Here is a 23,701-nt window from a genome sequence, read left to right on the forward strand (position 1 = left end):
CTGTACACATATACAACACTGCATTGCTGCAGCACCAAGGTTAGCTCTTATGTCCTGCAGTGGCCAGTCAGTGGATGTTAGTTCTTGTACTTAGTGGAAACTTAACTTTCAGTGTGGACGTGGCAACAGAATCACATGCCTAAAGTTTGCATCAATATACAGGTGTCTGTCAAGCAGTGACCGTAGTAGTTTAAAAGAGGGTGTGGACATGTGTAACAGCTGAACAATTCCAAAACACCAGTGATTGTGAACTGGTTCACAATTCTGTCCATTTGTACAGTGCCCTAGCATCCCCCTAGGTCGAAGTGTTGTGGCTCTAACATTGAGGGGTGAGAGTGAGCACTCAGTCCAGCATCCCTTGCAGTAAGCAAGCTGGAGAGAAGGGGGTGCTTACACCTATTCTTTGGAGTCCCAGGGAATCGGTGTCCAGTGGCTGAGGGTGTTTTCACTTTCCTGCATTTTCTCCTAAACATGAGTTCAGTAAAATCCAGTAGCCTGCATTTCACCGAACTCTACAGTCTGTCTTGGGCTACCTGGAGAAGAAGGCTTGGACCCATGTATTTAGGTTCCTAGGGGGTGGGAAGCCATGGTCGAGTAGGGAGTGAGGGCACAGCTGACTGTTAGAAAGATAGCTTTTATTGAACAAGCAGTGCAAGGTTGCTCCTTGATTAAAGATTGTCAACAAAAGTTAAAAAGGGGCAATATAATCCTGGTCATGTTCCAGAGTGATTAGTTTAATCAGTGAAGGTACTGGATAAATTACATCAGTGGAAGTGCTGCAGCGCAGGATGCCAGACTTGTGTCATGGAACACTTGGTTTTTGCATGTAAAATCAACCTGTTTCACAGTGGACATGTTCGAAAGACTACTTGATTTTCCACACATGCTTCTGAACCATTCCAGCCAGATTTATACTGGTATGAACAAGCTTGTAGATCTATCTGCTTAAGTATTTAAATTGTATTTAAATGCATCTATGTGTTGTATGTGTCCATACCCAGAGTTAAATCCATCACTGGAAGCTATCTAGATTTTTCTATATAGTGTGATGTTTGAAAATAAAAGTTGTCTGACCCTCGTTTATGCAGCTGTGAGAGGCTTAACTTATATACTGTCCTTGTCTTTTGGGGTGAGACTTAGTTTATGAAACCAATGTGTGAACCCATGTAAACCCTTCAGCAGTGTGGCACTCAACACTTTGCCTCTGGGTTCACAATTGTATTTAAATTTATGTAAAATGTGTGTGTATGAAATATAACCTTTTAAACTTCAAAACTTCCTTGGCAGAGCTTTTCTTCCTTTAGAAATGATTTATAGGCCTCAAGCAGATCTTGGAGTGGTTTATACAGCAAAAAGAAAAAGAAGAGGAAGGTTTAGGTCAAAGGGATGAGGACAACTTTGTAAAGGTGACTTGTTCAGTCTCCATTTGATCAGGTGTGTTTCATAGTGTGTTAAATACTTTGTTGTTTGACCTGCCTCCTCACATTCAGGAGGGGCAATATCCCTTGGGAGACAGTTTTCCCTGGGATTCCAAGCACGTTACAGCAAATTTGCTGGCAGATTTACCTTAGTTGTTAAGCACAGGAAAATTAAGTGAAACAATCCAGCTGTGTAAGAATGAGATTACACATTACAATTAGCTCTTAAGAGCACTTAAAACTTTAAAAAAATCACATATTTAAGGTTGTTAACTAGTGTTAAGTGTCCTTTATTCATCTTAAATTATACAATTAAGTATCTAGTCCTCTTAAAGTTATGCCATTTTAGGGGAGGATTATCATTGATTGGTGTTAACTAGTTAGCTTTAAGCAAACTTCTGAGCATTCCATTGACATAAAACAACCAGTTTGGAGTCCTCCAGCATCCCAGGATGGACCAGCCTATCCCGCTCTCCTACTCCAAGGACAAACTTTCCACCCTCCTGAACTCTATGGCAACTGGCAAGCCCCGGAAGGAAACTGTTGAGGACTATGGGGGTTCCTTGGCAACCTACCCATCCACCCCCAGAAACCTACACTGCATGCCTCTCCCCCTGTTCCCCTGAAAAACTGCAGCCACCCAGCTGCTTTGAGGTAAGATGTTGCCCCTTTAAACTTCAGGCAGCAACTGGGAAGATTGCAAGATGGGTGGTGCTGCTAGCCCTAGCCAAGATATGAGCCTGTAAGAGACTGGGGCATAGGTGGTCTTGCCTAATGGTTAGGCCACTGAGGGAAAGCAAAGCCTGGGGCTCAGTCAGAGTGCAGAAGCCATATACCAAGCCAGACGGAGATCAAGAAACACAGTCCATGGTCAGGATCTGGAGGTCAGATGCTGAGTACCAATCCAAGGGGAAATCCACAGGGTGAAGTCCAAAAACAGAGCCAAACCAGAATCAGGAGCTAGGAAACAACTGCAGGGAAATCCAAAGCTGAAGTCTAGAAATAAGCCAGGGTCAAGAACCAGCATGCAATAATCAGGAGGCTTGTCACAGCAGACCTGTTGACTTGCCTGCAGAGCCAGGGCCCCAGCTGGCGCTAATTGGATAGGTGGTGCTCCCAGAAGCCAGTCAGGACCCTTGCTGCTCCTAGACTGGTGCAGAGTGCATTACCTGGGACTTTCTGTAGGTACAGCTGCAGTACTTCGCCCAGAGTGTCTGCCTGGGAAACGGGGGGATGGGTGGGGGCAGGAGTATCAACCAACAAGCAGTGCAGGGTCTTGGGTTGCCAGTCTATGCTCTCCCACCCCTTGCAACCCACTGGCAGAACCTGCCCCCAGCTTCCCCAAAAGGGGCAGGGAGCTTGGCAGCTGGCTGGCATGCAGCTAGCCAGCAATGTGGGTTACCAGGGGCTTAGGCACCAGAACCAACATTTCTACCCCTACCAGGAGGTAACCACGGACAGGTTCCTCTGCCCTGCCTTGCAGTCACCCCCCACCCCCGACCTGTGCAAACTCCTCACACCAGACAGCCCCCCTTGTAACCTATTCTGGCCTTCCTCAGCCTCAGGCCAAAGCCAAAGGACCAGCTCTTCCCCACCACCCACAGTTTCTTGAAACAAGTCCATATTTTTGTCTCTTTCATTTAACTTAAACAAAAATGCCTTTAAATAACTAACATTTACATAAAGAACACATTCCCCTTGTCCATGTTTTTTGCCTCCTGGTATGCTGCTTTGCCTCCAGGCACCACTGCTTCCACTCCCCCACCTCATACAATCATAGAATCAATGAGTCGGAAAGGACCTAGACAGATAATCGAGTCTGACCCCTGGCCATGGGCAGGAAGGAGCACTGGGGGTGGCAGGGGTCATAAGACCCCAGCCAGGTGCTGATCCAGTCTCCTCTTGAAGATTTCCAGGGAAGGTGAGAGCACCACCTCTCTGGGAAGACTACGGATGAGCTGTCAGGGAGCCCAATGAGGACCCTGCCTTGGGTGCCAATACCCACTCCACTCCCTGCCAGTAACTGAACAGATCTGGGTCATTCCTCCAGACTAGAACCATCCCTGAAAGCTTCAACCTCTGGGCATCTGCCTCCAGGGTGACCTGGAAGGGTGCATGAAGCAGAGGGTATTCTTCCACAGTGGGAACCTTCCCAGAGCTCTGGGATGGCTCTAGACCCAAACATATCTGCCTCCTGCCTGGCACACTCTTCTGGGGTGACCTAGAGGAATATACAGAGCAGGAGCCATTTTCCTATGGCTGGAACCTTCTGGGGGCTCTGGGACAGTTACTGCTATGGGAAGAAGCTCAGCCCATGCTTACCTATCCCACCAATTATTTCATCAGTTGCCAATTGCCTATGGGCAGCCTGCCCACTTCCCTGAGAGAGGAGAGGGCAGACTGTCAATCTTCAGGCCCCCCTAAGGGTGGGATAGTTTCATAGTTGGTAGGGTCAGAAGGGACCTAAGCAGATCATGTAGTCCAACCCCCTGGCATGGGCAGGAAAGGATGCTGGGGTCAAATGACCCCAGCTAGGTGGCTGTCTAGCCTCCTTTTGAAGACCCCCAGCATAGGGGCAACCACCACTTCCCTTGGAAGTTTGTCCCAGCTCCTAGCCACTCTGACAGTGAAGTAGTGCCTCCTGATATCTAGCCTGAATCTACTCTCAGTCAACTTATGGCCATTATTCCTTGTTACCCCGGTAGTGCTTGGGGGAACAGGGACTCTCCCATTGCCTACTGGTCCCCCTTGGCAAGTTTAAGTGGCCACCAGATCACCTTTCAGCCTTCTTTTGTGGAGGCTGACCAGATTCAGGTCCCGTAGCCTCTCCTCATAGGGCCTGTGGGGCCGCCCCCTAATCATGTGAGTGGCCCTCCTCTGGACCCTCTCAATGCTGTCCACATCCTTCCTGAAATGTGGCACCCAGAACTGGATACAATACTCCAACTGCAGCCTGACCATTGTTGCAATGTAACCCTCTAGTGTATCCTGCCTGACTGGAGAGCTTGCTTGCCTCCCCTAGCCTTCCATGCAGGAGACTGGAACACATATATGCTCCAGCTCCTAACCTATTGTTCCAGGGAAATTCTGTCAAATTGCTGTGAAATTCTTAGCACTGGAAATTAATGCCTGTCCATTGCCACTGTCCTAGCCCTCATCTGATTAACACTCAGCTAAGAGCAATAACATTGAAGGAGGCTTGAATTTCCTGCTTTCCCCTTTATATACTAATCTATTCTTCCTTCTGTATGCTTTCTCTCTGGCTAAGGGAAATGACACAGAAGCTATGGCCACCCTACTAGGAGCTCTATTAATTGAAAGAATGCAGACCTTCTGACTACATTTAACTATACTCTATTACTTTTTGACTAGGGGATATGTCTCTTTTAGGATTTGGTGTAGAATCATAGGAAAGTTGGGTTGAAAGGGACCTCATGCGGTCATTTAGTCCAGCTCCCTGCTCAGGGCAGGCCTCTAAATACCCCAGCCAAGTGTCTGCCCAACTTGTTCTTGGGAATCCAGGAATGGAGATTCCACAATTTCTCTTGCAAACCTGTTCTAATGCTTGACTATTCTCATAGTCAGAAAGTTATTCCTTATTTGCAGTCTAAATTTCCTCTGCTGTAGTTTTAGGCCATTGTTCCTAGTCCTGTCAGCCACAGGCACAGAGAAAAAGTTAAATCCATCCTCTTTGTAACTCCCTTCAGGTATTTGAAGACTGTTATCAAATCCCCTTTGTCTTTTCTTCTCTACACTGGTATAGCCTCAGTTAGCATAGTATCTGTAAACACAATTCCTTCCTGTTAAGCTGTTTGGGATGCATCTTTGATGCTTACTAGGGCTGTGTGAAGCTTTGGGTGCTGATTCAATTCAGATGAAATTCTGCCTGATTCAGCGGCCAAATTTCCAAATCCAAATTGAATTGAGAGACCAATAAAAAGGCATGAATTAATTTGAAGTTCTCTAAATCAATTCAGAAAAGATTTGGACAGCTTCAGAGAGATTCAGAGATTTGGGCAGTCCCTACTCGCCACCACAGGAAGGTGGACCCAGACTCCATGTTGGTAAGTAGGGGGCGGGGGAGGGGGGCTTGAGGAGGCAGGAGGGGACCATGGGGGGACCCCTGCTAGGACCCATCCCCTATCTGCTCCCCCAGTCCTCTGAGCACCCTCCAACCCCTGCCTGCTCTCCCAGCCTAATCAATGGCTGCACCACCCAGCCCCAGTATCCTGGCTCCTTAAAAACAAAAAACAAAAGCCCCATACTCACTGCCTGTTGCAGTGTCTGGTGCGGCTCTTGGGGGCTCATGGCAGAGCCCTCCATGCAGTGCTGGGCCATTGTGGGAGGCAGTGGGGATTGCCCCCCTGCCTGTCAGGAGCCAGTGAGTGTGGGGTTTCTTTTTTTTTTATGAGCTGGGATGCTGGGGCCCAGTGGGAGAGCCATTGATGGGGCTGGGAGAGCGGCTGGGGGATGGGACCTGCTTGATTCAGAGATTTGGCCAAATCTCTGAATCAGATTCAACTGAATCAATTTGGGACAGTTATTCAAATCACTGAATCGAATCACTGTCCCCCAAATCGACCAAATCCAAAGCAAATAGTAGCCACTTCACACAGACCTAATGCTTACAGTACACCATAATTTGTTCTTCTTTTTTTTCTTTCACATGTCCTTTCAGGGGCGATGCATAGGAGGTGCATGCTGGTGCACATGCACCCCCTGAGCATGGCGGTGTACCTCTACAAAAAGGGGGTGGTCACTGTTCGCCACCCCGCCTCTGCTGTCGACATCTGCAGGTGGTCAGTGATTTCCACTGGCTGCCGCTGGCGCTGGCGGCAGCATCTGCAGGTGGTTGCTGACCACTGCCAACAGTGTCTGCTGGTGATTGGCACCCACCGCTGACAGCACCAGCAGTGTCTGTGAGAGATCAGCGTTTACCACTGCCGCACTCCTGCCACTACCACGCCCCCCCCAGCAGCCGGGGGCACGTGTCATTCATGTGCTCTTTGCAACTTTAATATTCTGTTTTATATTCTTATGTTTTAAGTCTTGATCTGCCTGAAAGGTAAAGAATTTACTGTATCTGGTAGTCATACAAGGTTTCTGAGCCAGCTCTCCATGCAGTTTTGTTAGTGTGAGGTTCCTCTTATAGTTGCTAATAAGAATCCAGTTGAAAACTTTGAGACAGGTCCTACTGCTTTCAGCTGACAGTTTTCCTTTTCAGAACAGAGCAAGTGTTTTCCCCATTTCCACTCACTGAAGGTACACAATGCGATCAGCCAATCAGTGAATTATACACAAATGTCAACAGAAAGAAGGTAGCTACTGCTAAGCATTAAAAAAGGAGCAAGTGTCCAGGGAAAAAGGCATCTCTGGGAGAAACAGAGCTTCTGCCCTGGCTTGTAGTCTGTCCATTTGGCTTCTCTGGATGATCTCCTGTTAACACATCAGCTCCTCCTATCTACTCTGCCAGCTTGAATCAGCCAAATGAAATATACTTCATTTTTTGGGGAGCATGATCCAGTTGATTGTTTTAGTCCATTTCTGTTTGCTCACTGAACTGTCTAAACTATATCACAGGCTCCACTGACTGAATTCAAAGACTAAATAATGTGTATTTTCATGGTGTGTTTTGGACTGGGTGACAAAAAAAATAACTTGTTTATTTATCTTAATCAATTTGGAAGGAAGCTGTGGAGAGGAAGGTGAGAGACAATATTGATGTACAAATACATGACTAGATTAATTTCTCTTAACTGAACAAAACATAGTGGCATCATCCTGTAAATAAAATACATACATTGCTTTAAACTTCTAATTGCATATTGACTAGAAAGCCTTTTTTAACTGTAAAAATGTCTGCTGATTGATTTAGTTTCCATTATGGCCACAAGCTATCAACTTTATGCACACTAAGTTCTTTCATCCTCAGGCCAAAAAGCGTTTTGCAGGCATAATGCAAGAATGCCTACAGAGATGTGTGGGTGTATATAAACTCTAACCTGAACATCTTGCAGTGTTCTCAAGTGGGAGAGCAATTTCGCCTCTTCATTGATTTTACTCTCTTATGAGCAAGTAGTGCCATTTCCCTCAACCTGTGATGAATTGCGTGCACTGCAATGTGGGCTGTTGTTCACCAGAGGATTAAGCAGGAGCAACAAACCTGGTTCACTTTCTTAAAACCTTTCATGAGTGACAGACACCTGCGTCATCTCACATAGTCTTAACATTTTGATATAGAAAAGCACCCTTCCAGTTCTCCTCAAAGAGACTGCTTAGACTGACAGAAACACATTGCAGAGGGATCGTTTGCAGAAAAGCAATGGATTACATGTGCTAAAATCCTCAAAGACAAACTGTAAATTTTACATAGCCTCTGCACCATTAAATTAAACAGTTCTAGGTACCGGCAGTAACCATGGCATCTACGAGCTTGAGTTACTGCAGGAGTTCTTTCACTGTGGAGTGGTAAATACCTGGAAATCAATGCAGCCTTCTGAATGGATTCTGTAGATTCCTTATTCCCCCATAAAATTCCTTAAGGTGAATTAAGGAAAGCATAGGTTAATTGTTTGTGTTTTCTTTACCTCTCTTTTTGTTCCTGTATTTCTTTGCTGGTTTCCTTAATTACTAACTTGTAAGTTTCTTTGTCTTTTAGAATGTCGGGTAGTGAAATCCACTTCCTATACCAAAATAGCTTCAACATCACGTAGGAGCACCACGAAGAGCCCAGGTCCATCTCGACGCAGCAAGTCTCCGGCCTCCACCAGTTCAGGTAAATAAAGGAAGAAATAGTTCCTACTGGCAACAGAAAATGCTTCTGAAAACAATGTTAAATACAGGAAATGTGATTTTAGGTGAGCGAATTCCAATTCTTTTAATAGGAATTTAACTAATAAAGTGTCATGGGATCTTTCATTATCCCAGAGTAGGATCTTGATTTTACAATTCATTAATATATTGGTATCACCGCTTGCAGTGTGCCCTGAAGATTTTCACAATACTGATGTTTAGCAAACTTGTAAAGAAAAAATGTGTAAATTAAAAATATATATTCTTAGTCATAATGGATGTTTTTATAAATGTGAACGTTGTCCCCTGATAGTGGAAGATTTACTAATTTTAAAATGTTCTCCTTAAGAATGCCTATTTTGAGTGATATGCCTATTTGAATGACATTTAAAGGACTACTTCTTCATCTAAGTTTTTAGACCACCCAGCCTAATTGGCTGTCAACCTGAGCTTTTAGTTAGTGATTCTTTAGAGACTCGACGTTTTCTAAAACTGTGACTTTTAGAGAGAACTTCACGGAGGAGTGTAGAAGTTTTTTGTAGACCAGCCGCCCTCTGTGGCCTCTGATCCAGTGCAGTTAGACAAATACTGAAAAATGTTTCTGCCTGAATTTTATTTGGTTATTTGCACCTCACGTTTACTTTCTGAAAACACGGAAGTAGTCAAGGTACACAACTGAGATAGCTTGAAAAGAGAGAATTTTGAGCCTTTTCTCCCATAGTCATGGAACAGAAACGCATAATGTGAAGTGTGTGACTAATCATAACTAGGTGACTGTACATGAGAACACTGAATAACAAGCAAATGGTTCTGGTCACCTAAAACATATTCCCCAAAATTGATTAAAACATTTGAGAAAATTGGTTGGTTTTTTTTGGCTATTGTATAAGCAGAAAAACAGCTAAATTAGAAGGAATTATGTGTTGTGAATATATCACTCAGCTGGAAGGCCAAATAACTATTTGTACAGTTAATTTGACTGCTTCTAGGTAGGCAGAAGCTCATTCTTAATTGGAAATATTTATTGTTTGTTTCAGTTGTCTTAAAAAAAAACAAGTTGTTTTAAGTAGTTCTTAAATAATAATAGTAATAATAAAAAGGCATAGACTTTGTCACAAAAAGCAAAATGAACTTCTGGGAAGCACAAAGTGGCTATAGATTTCACTGTTCTCATTATCCTAGATGACTAGAGCCACCAAAGGTGTTATGGGGTTTCTGTACATGTGAAGGGGCAGACTATAGGAGCTATTACCCACAATGCAGATCTGGGGAGAATTGGAGAATTTTACCTCATTCACACAGTAAACATACCCAATAAAAAAACAGAATCAGATAGTTTCCCATATTGCTAGAATCAAAAATTATTTGGTTTACCATATTTTTTTTTAGCTCTTTTTTTAAAAAGCTGCTTTTTTAAACTGCTTGCAGGTTATATTTAAAATATAATTATAGATTGAGTTTAACTTTATTGAAGCCATCCTTCATTTGAGAGAAATGCAAGAAGCAGTTAAACCCCCTATGGAGCTAGACAGCTGAAGCCATAGCAGCCTTCACCCAAAACATAAGCACATGTCACCACCAAAAACAAAGGAATGGATTCAGTATTGTTTAGTGAAGGCTTTCATGTCTGTAAAAGACAGTAGGAAATACCAGAGAATCAGAGAAATAAGGCAGAAAGGATATCAGATATGGTCTCCAAAGCATTAATACTGTGACCTGAGAAAAAGGGGAGAGAGCCAGCACTTTTGGGCTTATTCAGTGCAAGGTAGAAAAGTGCTTGGGTCTGTAAACAAAGACTCAGGGTCCTGCTGTTTAAATCCTGCTACGTTCAAGGAAGCAGGAATTTTTACATTCTTTGTTATGACAAAGGATTGAAGCAAAGATAGCTGACCCTGTTATCAGTTGTACCCCTAACCCAAACAACCCAGAGGATCCCAATTTTTGAGGTCAGGTCAAAAATAGAAATTTTAAATATAAAAATATACTATAAATTAAAATTAAATTTGCAAATTTAAGAAATGCTAGAACTGAAATTACCTGTTCATGTTAATTTTTGCCTCTCCCCACATGCATATATATTATAATACTATTTAATTGCATGAACAATATTATTTTTCAGACCAAACTGTTTCATTGACTGCACAGGACAGATAGTGTTCTGGAAATGAATCAAGGTGACCGTGAGTCAAGCTTCTGTCCATACGAGCCCACCCTAATTTATTACAGAAATTGGAAGGGATGTGGTGAGGGAGGCAAGGTACTTAGGAAGGGGAAGTATGGTATTTTATTTGAAATAGTTGAATATCATTCCAAAGAACTGTTTACTTTTCCTGCCACGAGTTCCCAGGCCAGGAACCTAAACCAAACTTACCCTGGATGGCCACCAGGGTCCATTTTGCAGACGCACTGAATGTTCACAACTGTAACTGGAGTCAGTGAAGAACTACATTCTGAACAAAGAAAGAACCATGAAATACTACATCGAAGTCCCTTTGTCAGGCTCTGGGAAAAGTGTAGAAGGTACAAGATGGTAAAAAGTCCCCATAGGTAGGAAATAAACTTCATTTTTGCACAGAGGGAGCTGAAGATACAAGTCTGTCCCTCTCGGTCCATGAGAGTGTCTTTGTAAGCTGTGTTGAGCAGCTCTTTGCTGTGTTGATCAGGTAGAATTCCTTCCCTGGAGGTGTCAAATGACCTTCTCATGATCCCGAAAGCTTGCAGAAAAGGACAGTTTTCTTGCCATTTTCCAGTTGGTCTAATAAAAGGTATCATTTTGGAACCAAGAGTTCTAGTTTTTTGTATGTCTTTTTGTCTCAATCCAACACAGCTACCAAGTACACCCCTGAACCATGAAATACTAAGTTTTCATAAAAATACAGAGCATACACATACCAAATTGGCCACTGTAAATTAGCCATTATTTTTATCTTAATGTCTATGGGCCCTGGTTCCCCATCTGCAAATTTGAAATAATACCATCAAACCGAAAGAAGAGCTGTGAAAATACATTCATTAATATTTTTGGAACATGAAGGTGATACAGCGTGTGCCATAGAATAGCCCATAGGCAAATAAATACTTTCTTTCAGAGTAGGTTGAATGGAGTGCAGTAAAAACGACATAAAACTAAATCTTGAACAACTGTGGAAAAATATTGAATAGCTGTTCATCTCTAATCAGCCCCATCTCTGCTGTGGACTGAATGAGGCAGAGGTCCTGTGGAAAAATACAGGAGGGATCCTGAAATGAAAGACTGGGCTCACCTACATGAGATGCTAACTGCACAATAGCTGAATAATACTACACAGTAGCATGTTGCGGCACCAGAAGTGCTAATATGCTACTGTGCAGTATTATTAAGCTACTGCACAGTAGCATCACTGAAAAGGTGTTCACCGGCGCTTCTGTCCAATAACTCTAGTCATTGCGCGTTTATTTAGGGCTTGATTATACAAGTACTAAATAAATGCACTGTAAACACTGTGCATTAGCATTTTGTGTAGCCACACCCATTATATCAATTCTTATCCAAAAGGAGGCCAAATCAGGACTGTGTAAGACAGCTTAATTCTGGAGGGTTTTTTAATTTTGCAGCATTTAATGCCCTTTTAATGATGTCTTTTGTTTGTTACTTCCTAGGTTTAAACACACATGCACGCATGCACCCATCCACACCCCTCCTCCCCAAACCCAACAGAAATTCCATCATGGACTCCACATAAACTGACATATAGTTTATCAGCAGGTTAGAACTTGAAATTCTCAGGACACACTTCTGCCATTTGAGTTAACAGAGTAAGATATTTACTTGCATACTGTCTGCACCTTTTCTCCAAAAAAACAGCCCTCAAAAATTGGGGTACTTTTCTTCTGAAACAGGAAAGTTGATTTTCTTTGCCAGAACTTTATTGCATAGCTTTTCTGTGCCTTCTAGGAAGCAGGAGGGGGCACAGTCCAGCATTAACCATTTCATAGCCATTCTCAAATTAGCACCAGTTTTTGGATAGCTTTATGCCGTTCCATTTGGTTATTTGCACCTCTGTGTTTACCTTTTCCAAACATTGAAGTAGTCACATTGCACAACTGAGATTGCTTGAAGAGTGTGAATTTTGAACTTGTACACATGAGCATTTTCTCCCTTCCATTGGGTGTACACCTGCCTTTTAGCTTCGAAACATTCATGGATGTTTCTGGTGAGCCACGGGGGTTTTTGAGCACTCCTGCCCTTTGATCTGCATGGCGATTGTCACCCTTTGGGCTTGGAGGATCGTCTCCTTAAGAAACAACCACTTTTCCTGGACTCCCAACTCTCCTCCCCTCCAGGACCTCAGTGCCTCCCCAACTAGTCTTGTTACCTCATTGAAATCCACCCTCCTGAAGTCTAGGGCTGTTGCCTTACTGCAGGCCTTGGACACCCTGTGCTGGATGGTGAACTCCAGTAGGCGATGATCGCTATCGCCCAGGTGGTCAAGAACCCGCAGTCCACTCGCCAGGTTGCCTCCCATGGCCAGGACCAGGTCTAACAAGGCATTTCGCCTGGTGGGACTGTGCACCTCCTGGGTTAAAAGGAGGTCCTGTAACTTGGCTAGCAACCTACGTGAGCAGTCAGACCTGGCTGACTGCTCTTCCTAGCAGATGTCCGGGTAGTTTATGTCACCCATGATGACCACGACCCTTGACTTTACTGCCTCCACAAGCTGACCTGAGAATTCCCAGTTCAGGTCTTCCCCCTGGTCAGGTGGCCTGTAGTAAACCCCTACCGTTAAGTCCCTTTCCCCCTAGCCCCCTTGTATACACACCCAGAGCACTTCAGTCTGCCCCTCCTCTGACCCGGTGCTGCTTGTTGAGGACGTGTATTGCTCTTCGACATAGAATGCCACACCCCGACCTTTCCTCCCTGTTCTATCCCTCCTGTACAGCCTATAGCCCCTGTTTACTGCCCAGTCATGTGTTGGATCCCACCAAGTTTCAGTGAGCCCCACTATGTCCGGGTTTGTGTTACCTAGCAGGAGGGCAAGTTCCTCCTGCTTGTTCCCCAGACTATGAGCATTAGTGTAGAGGCATTTAAGGCCTCCTAAAGGTGCATGCACTGCCCCCCTAATCCAGGACTATATGGGCCACTGTCTCTTACCTGGGTATTTCTTGTGGTCATTGCCTGTCTTGGCTGAGCTGTTCTTGTGGGTGGCTCTTTGTTTGGTGTTCTGTGGCTCCCTCCATCCTCAACTTCCTCTTCTTGAGCTTACCCAATCCAGGTGTCGTTGACCTCAAGGGACATCCTTCTTGGTAGCTAGCTGCTGGATGGCAGCTGTCAGCCCCAGAGGTCTCATCCACACATGCATGCAGTCTCAGGAGTCCGTTGATGAATTTTGATTGATTCACTGCCATGATGAATAGAGCTCTGGAAGTGGTTGATCAGGGGTATTTCAGCCCCAAGAGTCTGTTTCCAGGGTTGATTAGTTCAAACCAGGGTTTCCACACCTTTAACAGAGAAGTTTCTGGGAATTCCTGGCTCTTTATTGATTCTTTCTTCTCCTTAGTCTTTGATTTTGTAGGTTTTAATTGCCGCTCATTAACATACACATCCGGACTAGCTACTGTGTTACACAATCAACCATGATTCATTCAGGGACCTGCTTTATACAGAGATTCCTGCTCTTGCTAACATTGTTACATGGTGCAACTTACTTTTAAACTTAAAGTAAAAGCATCTACAAGTTCTATTTTCACTACAAGTACACCTTATATAAAATAATAATGATATAATAAAAGAAAAAGAGAGAGGAAGGAAGAAAAGGTGGGAAAGAGAAAGCATCCCCAAAAGGGGGCAAATACTAAAAGAAGGGCTTTTGCCATATGGAGGAACTTCACATTTGAAGGGGGCGGGGGACACAAACAAAAGGGTTTCTTGCTACAGTGTCTGGAGGCAGAAGGAAGATTGGAAATCTGAGAGACATTCTCTTTTGCTCTAAATTCCTGTGCCCAAAGCCACAATGGCCCCTGGCTCACTAATAGGTAGTTGCAGGGAAAGTCCTATTCAGCCCAGGAGGCTTATTTGCAATATGAGGCTTATGGAAATTATTGATTTTTTTTTTCAGTCAGCAGCAGAGGTGATTTTTTAAAATATATTTTAGTTAACATCTTTTAAGTTTTTCCTCATGTGAAAAGTGAAAAATTATATTCCATTTCATCCTGAACAAAACATTTCAGTTTCAGGCACCCAAGAATATCCTGTATCCTAGTGTCTAGGGATTTTCTTGACAACTGGGAGATCCAACTTCAAATGAATTTTATGCTTGATTCAGGACAAAATTTTAATGAACTAAGTGGGATCCTCATTGTAATGGAAATGAAACTAAGTGCCTTGTCAGTTTCCCATTGAGGCCTACAAATTAAAATAATTAACAAGCTGAATGTGCTTCTTACACAGTTTCTTCTTTCTTTATATATAAAAAAGACTATGAACTTCTGTGTCTTGTTTGTTTCTTTCACCTTTTTAATTCAACTCACCACATGAACTAAATATACTAAAACAGAAATTTGCAGGCAGCTGGAAACAGGAATTTGTTTAATTAAAACAGCCTCTCTTTATGTAAAAATGTAGACAACTTTTAAAATTTATTATTTATATATCAGATTTATATGCCAACCTCCCCAAAAGAGAATTAGGAGGAGCTAACAATAAAACACATGTAAATTATAAAGATAAAATTATCAAAATAAGATCATATGTAATAGAAGAAACTCCCCAGACACTACCCTCAAATTTAGCCCCACCTTCTGAGGGAATACCCAAGTAAAAAGGTCCTGCAGCAGTTCCTGAAGATGTCCAAGCTGGAGGGACTTCCAGATCTGGGGTGTCCAGGCTGGAGGGACTTCCAGACCTGAGGTATACCAAGAAATACCATGGGTTTTTTGCAGAACAAAGTTGGAGCCCAAATGGTAGTGTCTAGAGACTGCCCTTACTTGGCCTTAGACTATACAGGAGGAGTTGGCCACTTAGCTATTTAGGGCTTAGACTATTTAGGGCCTTAAAAGAGGCATCCAGATTAACAACTATCAGGGGCCGTGTATAGACAAAACAAGAGATGTTTGTGCATGACACTTTAAAGCAGGCTAAATGCTTTTGTACTGCTTTAATGATGTCTGTGTTTGCATGCCTCGGTGGCATATTATGCATTAATTCCAGCCGCTGTAGGAAATTCATCAATGTAATGCTCTTTAAATTACTTGGGACACAACGAACTAAAACTCCTTTGAGAAATTTTAGTTTGCTGCCCCTACAGCCATAGAGCGAAGCATCGGGCTGTGTGCAACTCCACAGCTCTGCAGGAAGCCCTGCAGGCAGCCTGGCAGCATCCCAGGAAAGCAGGCTCTGCCCAAGAAAGTAGCGTGCCTGTTCTTTTTCTTTTCCCCCCTGGAGCCTGCCTGCCTGCCTGAGCTGCATAGGCACCTGGTGCTTCCCTCCAGGCTGCGGTGCCCCCCAAGACTGCCTGAGCCAGGTGCCTGTGGGTGAGTGCCACCTGCGGGGGGGGCCTGCCACTGCCATGGAGGGAAGCACCAGCCACCTCTTCCCCTCCCCATCCCCCCGCAGCCCAGTGGCTGCTCCACCCGCTGGCAGTTCATTCTCCCCTCCCTGCTGGAGAGGCAAGTAAGTCAGCGGGGTGTGTGCGCAACTCGGGGATTTAATCAACCCTAAATTGAAGTGGTGTTTTTTAAAATCCACTGCTTCAGTTTAGGGCCCCCATTTTGTTTACGCACGCCCATGGTAGCCACCTAACCTTCATTGGCTGGTTAATTGTAAAGTTTTATACATAACTAATTTATACAATTTGGGAGTGCAAGATTGCATCCCCTTTTTGCTAGGAGCTGTGCACGTACACGCATCATGTACATTGATAGCAACATCTGCCCAAAAGAGTTTACAGTCAAAGCCAGGTGACAGCAACCTACTGCCTTAGAACCATTGAATCTAGCCAGTGCAGCTGGGGAGCTTCGGCAGCATTCCAGCAGTGGGGGAAAGCTTGTGTTGGCATTTCTCATGTCATGAAAATTCTTAGGAGAATGCCCTAACCACTAGAATACAAGTTATTCCTGGACACCTGAAATGGAAATGTTTCATTTTGGGTGAAATGCTAGAATCTCATGCCATTTGCTCGTGCTACAGGTGGGCAGTAGGGAGCTTCACTGGCATATTGGAAAGTCATCTGGTGATTTCACCTGCTTAATGAAGCAAATGTTTAGTTCAGATGTCATTTAGAGGGGACATACATTCTCAAATCTGGAGATTTGTTCATGAAGAATTTGTATAATATGTTATATTATCTGGTAGTATATGCTTGAAAAATTTCACCTGGGCAAAGTAATCGTATACCAAATAGCAAAACATTGCCAGTTTGTGTATTTCTCAAAAGGAAAAGGTTGGAGTATACAGAAATGAAAACTTAATATTTGCTTTTCTAGACTGAATACTTGTAATGTCTTCTTTTATGTAAAAAAAAAAAAGGAGGTGGACATGTTCCTTTGTAAAAACAGATTCATTTGGTTTGAGTGGTCATGTAGCCACCCACATACAACTGTTTTTCAATAACCTGAACAAGGTTATAACTCCAGAAGGCCCTCAGGACCTGGAATCCCTGAGATAGGGACTTGACATATCAGTCTCTGAGACAGTGACTTGACATATCAGATTGCCTTCAGTGCAATACTTCAGTTTGCATTATAATAATATTTAGCTTACATTTGCATTATTATAATATTTAGGCATCTGAAACCCATTGAAGACACCGGACCAGAGTTAAGGACCTAGCTAGCCCCTTTAGGCTACCACAGAAATCCTATTTTTGATCACTTAACTAGTTTGATTTTTTCCTAGTTTGAAATTAAACAAGACTCCTGACGAGATAAGAGAGTTTCTACTTACTCTCCTACCTAGTCACAGTTTTACAATAGCTAATTTTTATTTTACACATTAAATAGAGTTACAGGCCAGGCTCTTTGATTCTGATAAACTGCCCTTGTTTCTTGCTGAATCAAATGCAGAAAAGAAACTGGGACAATTATCCGATAAACAGAGCGATATATTTATTCTGACAAACCATTTATTGACTCCTATACAAGTTGTTCACCATGTGGATCCCCCTGCTTTGGGACTGTTGAATGTTTGCTTCTGGGATTCATGTATTTTGAAGCATCCAAGAACACCCATGGAATTATATTCCACAAAGGTGTCTTGCCTTTTGGGTCTGAGGCTGCGTCTATCCTGCAGTCACAGCAGTGATTACAGTGTGCTGAAGACATACCCAAGCTAGCTTTAAATGAGCTAGCTTAGCTATTGATAGCAGTTTAGACATGACAGCATAGAGCTTGGCTCACACTAACTGCCTGAGTATTTACCCTGGTTCTCATAGGTTTCACAACTTGCACCGAGCTCTGCAATTCTGTGGCTAATCTGGCCAAGACCAGCCAGTTTGAAGCTAACTCAGGAATGTTCAGTCACAGTGTAAATGTAACCCTAGACCTGATTTTTACTGCTGACATTTGTAATCTGTTGACAGTGGAACAAACCCAACCCCTCCAATGGTAGTCCAAAGCTGTATCTACACTGTAAAAATAATGATGTATTTTTTTCTATGGAGATACCTATTTTGATATAGAGTTCTAGCACAGAGAAGTCAAAGGAATGCTTTTACCCCTGTGTTTCTAGTCAAAGTGAACCCTACACTGAACGTTTAGGCTCTACCTTGACTGATTGCACTGAGGTAAAAGCCGCCATGCTTTGTCTCTACTAGGATTGTACTTTGAGACAGCTGTCTCAGTATGAAAAATCATGTCTTTCTGGCACTAAAGATAAAGCTAAAAAAGACCATACAGACAATTAAAAATACAATAACAGAAGGGAATTAAAAACAAGGTACATTTTGTTCCTTTACTAGAAAACTATATAATCTTCACAGGGAAATTTTTTATCAGAAAAAGGAAAGCAACAAATTGCCACAATTATCCTGAGTATACTATGTGGGGGGCCTCCTCTGTGGGCTACCATTTTATGTCCCTGGACTAATAGCTGTTCAACATGAACCATGCATGTTGTTATGACTATTGAAATTATTTTTAATAGAGATTGGCATATATTTTGTGTGTGAGTTCTGATCTAGCCTCAAATATCATCTTGCTCCACATACAGTCATTTCATGTTTGGAAAACCTTTTTAGCAAATACACAAAATCAGGCAAACGTATTTTATGGAGTACAAAATGTTCATACCTCAATAGGCAATTTTTATCAATACACTATGATTTCTGTACAATATACTGGTATTGCCAGGTTCTCAAAATAATAACTGGGCACCTTTATTGAATTTTATTAATTCTTCATTTTTTATTAAAAAGGTGCATTTTAAAAAAATTAATTATTTCTGACTGACGCAGCCAAAGCTCAGGTTTATTTACAAAATTATAACTTGTTTTAAGCCCCCTCATAAGAATCACATTTTCCATTTATTTCAGGAGATGACGGCATCAGCGCTCAATGGTTTTATTTTTTTGTATTTATTTCTATAGCACCACAGGGCCACCATGTGTTTTGAAGAACAAATAAAAAGGCATATCCATACCCTGAAAACCTAAATGGTTTAAACAGGACAAATTCTGCAAAGGATTATAAGAAGTAAAGTGTTTGGGTGGAAGCTATGTACACATACTCATGGTAGCCTAAATAATTTTATTATAACTTTATCTATTTGGTATGTGTTCAACATATCATACCTTTGTTCATAAAACTAAAGAAGGACATTTATGTTGGCTTGAATTCTGTAATGGCTGCCATTTTAGTCAAAAGTGAGAAGAAATATTTTGCCTCACACAGCATAATTAGTAATCACACCAAAGATTTACCAATTTTGGTATGTTTTTATCTGTATCAGTATTCCACACAGGAACATATGCTACATCAGTCAGTGAGACATGCAATGTAGGTATCAGCCAAATATGATGTAACAAGGGATTCCATGTAAATTCCACCAAGAAATGACATTTTCAGGCAGTTTAATTTTTTTACCTTTATCTATTGGAAGTTTTTATATTACCATTTATTATGAAAAGTTGTTAAAGCATTTGTCACCATGATATCTGGCATATACTTCATTAGTTAGAACTATGCCAAAAGAAAAATTATCACACTGTAACTGCTGTTCAAGTACATTCTCAGTCCCTATCCAAATTCCTGATTCACTTCCATATTCACTTCACACTTATGTTAATTTAACTCTTTGCAAGAAGTCAGAAGTAAAGGATACAAACAGGAAAGAAATGGTCAACCAGTCATAAGTTAATAAATCAAAAGGCTGTAGCTGCCTGTGCAATCTCCATTTTAGAATCATAGAAAATCAGGATTGGAAGGGACCTCAAGAGGTCATCCAGTTCAACCCCCTGCTTCAAAGCAGGACCATCCCCTACTAGATCATCCCAGCCAAAGCTTTGTCTAGCCAGGTCTTACAAACTCCCAAGGATGGAGATTTCACATCCTCTCTGGGTAACCTCTTCCAGTACTTTACTACCCTCCTTGTGAGAAACTTTATTCTAATATCTAACCTAGCCTCCCTTGCAGCAACTTGAGACCACTGCTTCTTGTTCTGACATCTGCCATCACTGAGAACAATCTAGCTCCATCCTCTTTGGAACCACCCTTCAGGTGTCATTGAAGGCTGCTAGTAAATCCCTCTGTCTTCTTTTCTCCAGACTAAATAATCCCAGTTCCCTCAGGCTCTCCTCAGTCATGTTCTCCAGCCCCCTAACCCTTTTTGTTGCCCTCTGCTGGACTCTCTCCAATTTGTCCACATCCTTTCTGTATTGGGGGGCCCAAAACTGGACATACTATTCCAGAGGTGACCTCATCAGTGTCAAATTGAAAGGAACAATCACTTCCCTCAATCTGCTGGCAATGCTCTTACTAATGCAGGGTATGGATATGCCATTAAGCCTTCTTCACAACAAGAGTGCATGGTTGGCTCATATTCAGCTTATTGTCCACTATAACCCCAAGTCCTTTTCTGCAGAGCTGCTGTTTAGTCAGTTGTACCAGCCTGTATCAGTGCATGGGATTGTTATATCCTAAGTGCAGGACTTTTCACTTGTCCTTATTGTACCTCATGAGATTTCTTTTGGTCCAGTCCTCCAATACGTCTAGTTCTTGCTGAATCCTAGCCCTACTTTCCAGCATATCTACTACTCCCCTCCACCCTGATGTCATCTGAAAACTTGCTGAGGGTGTGTTCTATGTCATCTTCCAGATCATGGATAAAGATATTGAACAAACTGGTCTCAGGATTGATCCCTGAGGCACTCCACTTGATACCACCTGCCAGGTAGATATCAAACCATTGATTACTATCCTTTGAGGCCAACCATCAAGCCAGTTTTCTCTCCACCTTATAGTCCATACATTCACCTGTACTTCCTTAGCTTGCTTGCAAGAATGTTGTGGGAGACTGTATCAAAAGCCTTACTAAAGTCAAGGTATATCACATCCACTGTTCTTCCTGCATCCCAGAGAGCCAGTCATCTCATTATAGAAGGCAAGCAGATTGGTCAGTCATGACGTGTCCTTAGTGAATCCATGCTGACTGTTTTTAATTATCTTCTTCGCTTTCAAATGCTTAGAATGGATTCCTTGAGGACTTGCTCCATGATTTTTCCAGGGATTGGGGTTAGGCTGATTAGTCTATAATCCCCTGGATCCTCCTTCTTCTCTTTCTTAAAGATGGGTACTATATTTGCTCTTTTCCAAGCATCTGGGATCTCTCCTGACTGCCATGATTTTTCAAAGATAATGACCGACAGCTCTGCAAACACATCTGTCACCTTCCTCAGCACCCTCGGGTGCACTGCATCTGGTCCCATAGATTTGTACACATCCACCTTCTTTAAGTAGTCCCTAACCTGTTCTTTCACTATTGAGGGCTGCTCACTTCCTCCCCAAACTGTGCTGACAGGTGCACAGTCTGAGAGCTGACCTTGCCTGTGAAGACTGAGGTGAAAAAGGCATTAAGCACTTCAGCCTTTTCCACATCATCTGTCACTAGGTTGCCTCCCCTATTCAGTAAGATCATTTCCTGATCTTCTTGTTGCTGACATGCTTGTAGAAACCAATCTTGTTACCTTTCATGTAGCAAGCTAGCTGCAACTCCATTTGCACTTTGGCCTTCCTGATTTTATCCCTGCATGCCCAAGCAATACTCTTATATGCTTCCCTTTGTCTAAGTTTCTACTTCTTGTAAACTTTCACTTTGTTTTAGCTCACTGAATAGTTCCTTGGTGAGCCAAGATGGTCTTCTGCCATGCTTGCTAGTCTCATCCTGTGCAACTGGATAGTTTGTTCCTGTGCCCTCAGTAAGGCTTCTTTAAAATACAATCAGGTCTCTTTTCCCCTTCAGATTGGCTCCCAGGTGATCCTGCCCATTAGTTCCATGAGTGAGTTGAAGTCTGCTTTTCTGATGTCCATGGTCCTTACTCTGCTGCTCTCCTTCCTTCCTTTTCTGAACAAAATCATCTCATGATTACTGCTGCCCAACTTGCCATCCACTTCTACATTCCCCATCAATTCTTTCCTGTTTGTGAGCAGCAGGTCAAGAGCATGAGGCCTAGTTGAGCTTTCCAACATTTCTGCCAAGAAGTTGTCCCCAACACTCTCCAAAAACTTCCTGTACTGCCTGTGCACTGCTATATTGCACTCCCAGATGTCAGGATGATTGAAGTCCCTCAATCATCCTGTCCCAGAACCAGGGCTGGTGATTGGGAAACTTCTGGTAGGTGTTTGAAGAAAACTTCATCTTCCTACTCTGGTTGTCTATAGCAGACCCCCACCATGATATCACCCTCGCTGCTCTCCCCTCTAACCTAGAGACTTTCAACAGGTCTATCTCCAGTTTTATACTGGAGATCTGAACAATCATACAACCCTCTTACATAAAATACAACTCCTCCTCCTCTCCTCCCCTGCCTGTACTTCCTAAACAGTTTATACCTATCTGTGACAGTACACTAGTCATGTAAGCTGTCCTATCAAGTCTCTATTACTCCAGTCATATCATAGTTCTGTGACTACAAGGACTTCCAATTCTTCCTGCTTGTTTCCCAGGCTCTGTATGTTTTTGTACAGGAACATGAGGTAATTAGCCAATTGCCCTACTTTCTCAGGAAGAATGAGAAGGCTTGTGCTTCCTCCAGGTCACCTTTTTTTCCCACTAACCTCAGATCTTTCGTTTCCAACCCCTGGCAAATCTGGTTTAAAGACTTCCTCACCAGGTTTATGAGCCTGTCTGAGAAGATGCTCTTTCCTCTCTTTGCCAGGTGGATCCCATCTCTTCCAAGCAATTCTTCATCTTGGAACAACATCCAATGGTTGAAAAAACTCAAGCCCTGCTGGTGATCCCATGTGTGCAGTCATGGTTGCTGCTGTCCAACCTGCCAGGATCTGCAGGATGCATCTGCTCCTGTCAGGGCCCTTTTCCTTGATTAGAAGAATCTAGGAGAACACCACCCGGGCCCTTCTTCCTCTTCACTCTTGTGCCCAGAACCCTGTAATCACTTTTGATCTGCTTAGGGTCCCTTTTGGCAGTATCTCTGGTGCCAACCTGGATAAGCAGCATGGGGTAAGAGGGCCAGATGAGTCTCAGCAATCCTTGTGTGACATCTTGGATCCAGGATCTGGGCAGGTGGCAGACCTCCTGAGACAATAGGTCAGGCCAGAAGATAGATGCCTCCATCCCCCACAGATGGGAGTCTCCAACCACCACAACCTATTGCTGCTTCTTGGTGGCAGTGGTCTCGAACTTCCCAACCTAGGGGATGCCTAGTATGGCCTCTTCCACCAACAGAATGTGCCCCTCCTTCTCCTTCTCTATTGCTAGGGCCCCATATCGGTTCTCCATTCAAACCACTGCAGGTGTAAATGAAGACTTCTGCTTGCTGCCAGAAGTCAGAAGCTTACAGCTTCCACCTTCCTGGGAATCCATCTCCTCTTCCCTCTCTTGTGCCAGTTCTGGTAGTCCTTCCTCTGCAGTCCTACTGGTCTCTTCCAGCATTAAATCAATGAAGTCCTCATGGTGAAGGATGCTTCAAAGCCCTGCTACCTCCTCCTGTAGTTCTTTTGCCTGCTCCCTGAGAGACACTATCAGGCGGCACCACTCGTGCCACAGGTATTTCTCCACCTGGCTTTCACTGGAGGGAATCTGCAAGCCTCTATCGCCACAACTTCCACCAAACCAGAACCTAGGTGGAAGCCTCAATTGTGCAAACAGTGGAAGAGTGGGCAGTGGCTGTGGTTCTGACATTGTGGCATCCTCCATCAGTTTCCACTGGTCTCTTAAATTTGCCATCTTTGTCTTTCTGCCCCTCTTTCCAAGCAGACTTTCCCAGGCAAACTCGCCTGTAAGCTGGCCTGTTCACTGCTCCTTGCTCCTGAAAGGTCATTTTCCTGCTAACCTTCTTCCTCTC

At 43.2% G+C, this 23,701-nt stretch overlaps 1 protein-coding gene across 2 annotated transcripts in view; it reads left to right on the forward strand.

The window, feature by feature from the left end:
* DCLK1 (doublecortin like kinase 1) overlaps positions 1–23,701 on the forward strand; it is a 405,319-nt gene that overhangs the window by 281,650 nt on the left and 99,968 nt on the right. For both annotated transcript variants that reach the window (XM_090027476.1, XM_090027468.1), the window contains exon 5: positions 8,077–8,193. In XM_090027476.1, the coding sequence (XP_089883602.1) occupies positions 8,077–8,193 (117 nt within the window). The remainder of the gene's footprint in view (positions 1–8,076; positions 8,194–23,701) is intronic.

The sequence above is a fragment of the Crocodylus siamensis genome, chromosome 1, assembly GCF_052110815.1.
Source record: "Crocodylus siamensis isolate JL-2025a chromosome 1, ASM5211081v1, whole genome shotgun sequence".
In the NCBI taxonomy this organism is placed as follows: Eukaryota; Metazoa; Chordata; order Crocodylia; family Crocodylidae; genus Crocodylus; species Crocodylus siamensis.